This window comes from Pyrus communis, chromosome 5, assembly GCF_041283825.1.
Source record: "Pyrus communis isolate YQ-2024b chromosome 5, ASM4128382v1, whole genome shotgun sequence".
In the NCBI taxonomy this organism is placed as follows: domain Eukaryota; kingdom Viridiplantae; phylum Streptophyta; class Magnoliopsida; order Rosales; family Rosaceae; genus Pyrus; species Pyrus communis.
Window position 1 is genome coordinate 34,506,351 of NC_142569.1, and position 4,738 is coordinate 34,511,088.

The 4,738-nt window shown below is 33.5% G+C and overlaps 1 protein-coding gene across 1 annotated transcript; it reads right to left on the reverse strand.

Moving 5' to 3' along the window:
* Positions 1-347: 347 nt before the first annotated feature.
* On the reverse strand, positions 348-4,395 carry LOC137724374 (2-oxoglutarate-dependent dioxygenase 19-like). The gene is made up of 4 exons (XM_068463121.2): positions 4,061-4,395; positions 3,125-3,348; positions 1,366-1,696; positions 348-883 (listed from the first exon to the last, which is right to left on the reverse strand). The coding sequence occupies exons 1-4, from the start codon at positions 4,298-4,300 to the stop codon at positions 635-637; spliced, it is 1,044 nt and encodes a 347-aa protein (XP_068319222.2). The 5' UTR covers positions 4,301-4,395; the 3' UTR covers positions 348-634.
* Between the last annotated feature and the right edge of the window lie 343 nt (positions 4,396-4,738).

Consider the following 4,738-nt stretch of genomic DNA (forward strand, 5'->3'; position numbering starts at 1 on the left):
TATGGATAATGTGCTATCATCGAACTCATTAACTAGCGGAGCCAGCAAGAGTGTTGGTTAAAACTTGGCTGCAACGAGATTTAAACACTTTTGTGATTATTTCTCTCCTCAATCCCCATGACATATAACCTGTGAGGAGAAGATAGCCACAATAATATATAACCTGTGAAGAGAATATAACCACAATAAAACATACACATCGTTGTATGTTGCACCCAATTCTCTTTTGTTTACAAAGCAAAACTAACCAACTTCACTTGGCTTTAAAACAAAAAATAAATAAATAAAGTTCGATGTCACTTGGATAGTAGGATTTCTCTTTGTTGCCAAACTTGCAAAGTTGGAAATTAGATAAACACGCACCTTTGTATAGCACAATCACAATTATCACTAATACAATTATTTGGATTCAGATAACATAAAGATGAACCATACACAACCAAACTAAATTTTCTATTCCTAAAATCTTGTTCGAACCAAACACTTGTTCAACTTTATTTTGTTTGATAATAAGATATTTTACACTACTATAATTGAGATGGAGATTTTGAACTAGGTCAATGGAGCGGACTCACTAGTTCAACTTTTATTGACACATATGTTTAATTATGGGCAGCTCAAATGTTTACTGGTTTCAATAAAGGCGAATTTGGTCGATGCTTGACTGGACATCAATCTCATCACCGCCGTTAGCTTCTATGGACTGTTTGTAGGTCATTGCACGATATGCTGGTGGGTGACTTTCATCTACAAACTCTGGTGCTGGTCCCACTAGTGCATCCAACGAAGGTCCATGTAGTGTTGCAACTGAGATCCTCTGTACTTTGTTGTTGTCCACCACCACTCGATGAACATGGCTCTTGTACTTCCCATTGGTTAAGATCTGTGTCAACGTAATTAAAATAATACATATGAAGCTAATAATGTATTTTGTTTTAACCGAGCAGAAATTATTTGTACAGATTGGAAGGGTCCACATAACGGACGACTTAAATAACCTTATTTGAAGAACTCCTTGTACAACTTTGTTTTGAACTTTGTTTTAATAATTCAAAACGTTTATCTTATAATTTTTTATTCAAATATAATCATTCTAAAATAGACAATAAAAAATTAATAAGACATACTAGTTGTTGTAAAAAAATAAAATTGACGAGAACAGTTATTTTAAGAAAACACTAATCAAGCTGTTAAGAAAAAACCTAAAGCTAGACGTCGGAACATTAAAATGCAAAACACAGAGTGAACCCTACAGTTGAAGCTGCCTCCTCTTAAATTATATTATACACAAAAATTAAAATACAAGTACACACCACTACAAAGACAGGTAAAAGAACAAACTATTAATTTAGTGATAGAATATACCTCAAGATGGTCACCAAGGTTTATAAAAATGGCATTATGGGGGATATTAACATTGATGCATTGACCACTGTTGGATAGTATTTGCAGACCACCATTCACATCTTGTATGAGTGACACAAAGAAGCCCGGGTCAGTATGATCAGGCACACCAATTGATCCTTTTGATATGAAATTGGGTGGGTATAGGTTCATGGCAGACATATCAAAACCAGATTCAAGCTTAAAAGCTTTTTCTACGTAGCATTCTTCAAATCCCAAGCCTTTTGACACTGCCTTTCCCAGACCTTTTACTATCTCTCGCGATGCTTTGAAATACTCTTCCAAGGCGTCACTGTTGAAATAAAAAACCGCAAAATTATATAATTTTATGAAAAAAATATCGTACATTACAATACGAAGTACGTCAGTCAAAAATTTAAAATATATTAGTTCTTGATAAGAGAGGGAGTGCCAAACCCTATTTTCATCAAGTGTTAGCTGGGTGCTTCTATACATATATAATTTTTTGTTTTGTTTCCTTTTGATTTACAACAAAAGGGGATCCGATCGAACATGAGATTATTATAGTATTATTTATGCTAGTTTTGTGGCACTTTTGTTTTAAGCTATAGGTTAAAGTCTTAAACATGAAAAGAGAGTATAGAAGCAATTATGTATAATGTAAAAAAAAGTTATTGAATGGCTTAGGTACACATGTTGCTTAAGGAGAGAGATTCTCATATTTTTACAAGAAATGAGAACTAGTTGCAAAACCCACTACACTTCTTGTACAACGATCGGAACTGTCTATATTGAAAGTCTTTTCTCATAAATCCTTAAAAATTTTATTCGTTTAATTACCTATTTAATTCTTATCATGAATATACATTGCTTCCTAGAACATTATGTTCATAATTACTAGATGTCTCAACCATTTCAATTGGGATAATATTTTGGAAACCAAAATTTTTATTCTTATCATCTCTTTATACCATCATTTGTATCATCTCTATAATAAAAATGGTACCCACATGTGTTGGTGGATCCTAGCTCTAATTTTTTTTTACCAATTGATATTTTCTACACTAAGGGGAGGGGATGAGGTTAGCCTCACAATGGGTTAGCAATAATGTGGTTCAAATTCGCCTTTAGTGGACCCTAACTCTATTAGAAACTTGTAATTATTATTATTATTAAGGGAAGGGGAAGGGTTTGAAACTATTACAATAATTTAGGGGATGAGAGAGTTTTGAATCCGGGACGTAGGGGTGGAAACCCAACACTTATCTACTAGGATATTGAACCACATACTACCTATATTAGAAAGATAGTACAAATAAATAGTAAGTGTAACGTTATTCTTTGAAAACATAATCTCTAAAGTGAAATTTGGAAAATAAACGATTGAAATTATTGAAATTTAATGCAGAGTGAATCCTATATATAATTATTCTCCTTATTACTAAATATGGTTTGCCTCCCCTTAAGAAGAAACATATATCCCTTCATCAGTCAGTCTCCCTCGATTTTTCATTTACAAATCTCTCTCTCTCTCTCTCTCTCTCTGGTCTTTTCGTTCTTTTTAGTTTATAAACCAAAACAACAGAAAATAAAACGTTATCAAACGCGCCATAGTTATAATAATTATGTAAATTTTAAAAAATTATTATGTTATAACTTGCTACTTCGTAACACAAGTGATGAATTTACAGTAAATTGATTTATTAAATAACGATAAATATCATAACATAGTAGACAAACTAAATCACCATAAATATACCTGAAACCAGCTGGTTTAGAAGGGCAGTGAAACTGGGGATGTGCAATGACCTTCAGATATTCCCTATTCTCTCCAGGAGAAGATCGCAAGGCCCATCGAATTCTATCCGTTGGACTCTTTTTCTCATACTGCTTTCGGTCCTCTATCTCCTCCGGGTTAAAGAAGTCAGAAAGTCCTTTGAAAACACCCTCAAACATGCCGTTGGAGATGCCATGATTTACAAGCTGAAAATATGGAGCACAAAAATTTATCAGCAGTCGAATCCAATTATTAAACATATTACATGAGAAAAAATGAAATGAAATGTGCATGGAACAAATAGTTGGGTGATAATTAACTTTAAATTAGTGTTCAAGGTTAATGCATACAAAATTAGGAAAGCACCTCTAATATATATGGTATATACTTGCATTAATACTTCAGATCCAAGTATGAAAGATTTCTGACTAAAATATTTACTAGTTCTTATTTATAATCATGTTGGCTTGTACTATATATACTTTATCTATCAATATGGAAACAAAATAGGCTTCTAATTTCATTTTTTGAGGGGATTAAGGAAGAAAACTGAACTCCTCCTAGTTTAGAGTAATAATAGTTGCTCCTTATAATACCTAAGATATATTGGTCATGTCGTGCAGCTAAGTATATCGACAAGAACATTATTTCTTTTCTTTTTCTTAAAGCGATATTAGGGAAATCTGATTGAATGTACCAAAGAAAAAGGGTGAATTGTATTAAGGATATAAGTTTCAATATTTGGTTTTAGCTTAAACCCTCAATATGATTGGAAGTCCGAAAGCAAAAGTAATAAAGGGAGATTTGTTTCCATAAATATTAATAGGGGGGTTTTTTCTGACATTGTTAGGGCACATATAAAGCATAGACGAAAATCCTGCAACAAAAAATAAAAATAAAACAAGCATATATACGCACATAGAAAAAGCCGAAGTCCTTGCAGACATGGCCTAAGTTTTCGAGGGCTTTGGATCGTTCATCAAAATCATCAGAGAATAACATGAAATAATCAACGGTGGGGATTTCATCAGCCTCAACAGCTACAACAGAATCATTAGGGTTGATGATGGACGGTGAGTTAATGGAGGCAAGGGAGATGGCAGGGTTGGGTTGAATAGTCATATGATTAATAAGCACTGGAGCTGTCTCAGCAGCCATTTTATGTCTGCTAATTGCTTGTTGGAGAGGATAATCAAGAGAGAATATTAGTTGCTCTGAACTTGCTTAGGAAGTCAGGTGGATGAGTTTTGCATGCATTGATGCGACTACGTTACTCTCATTTATAGGGAGAATGTGGCCCCCAATTGGCTAGAAAAATGTTCCACTTAAGGATAAACTAAGGAAATTACTCATAAACTAATTCATGTTGGTTGATTAATTTTGACCAAAACCCTAGTTGATTGAAATATTATTACAACAAACCATGTTTCAGCAGTATATGTGAACACAATCTAGCTCGTTTGGTCCTTTTCTCTTCAGCTAAACGAAATAAATTTATAGAAGCCAGGAAACAATGCATCCTAATTAAACGACAAACTGTTTTGCCTTGGTGCATGTGTTTGTAAAGAATCTTTGCATTATGTTCCAAGACTCCAA

Coding starts and splice junctions, on each gene's coding strand:
- LOC137724374 (XM_068463121.2), bottom strand. CDS start 4,300: ATGGCTGCTGAGACAGCTCCAGTGCTTATTAATCATATGACTATTCAA. Junction 3,349..4,060: donor AGGACTTCGGCTTTTTCTAT/GTGCGTATATAT, acceptor CCATATTTTCAG/CTTGTAAATCATGGCATCTC. Junction 1,697..3,124: donor TCTAAACCAGCTGGTTTCAG/GTATATTTATGG, acceptor TTATTTCAACAG/TGACGCCTTGGAAGAGTATT.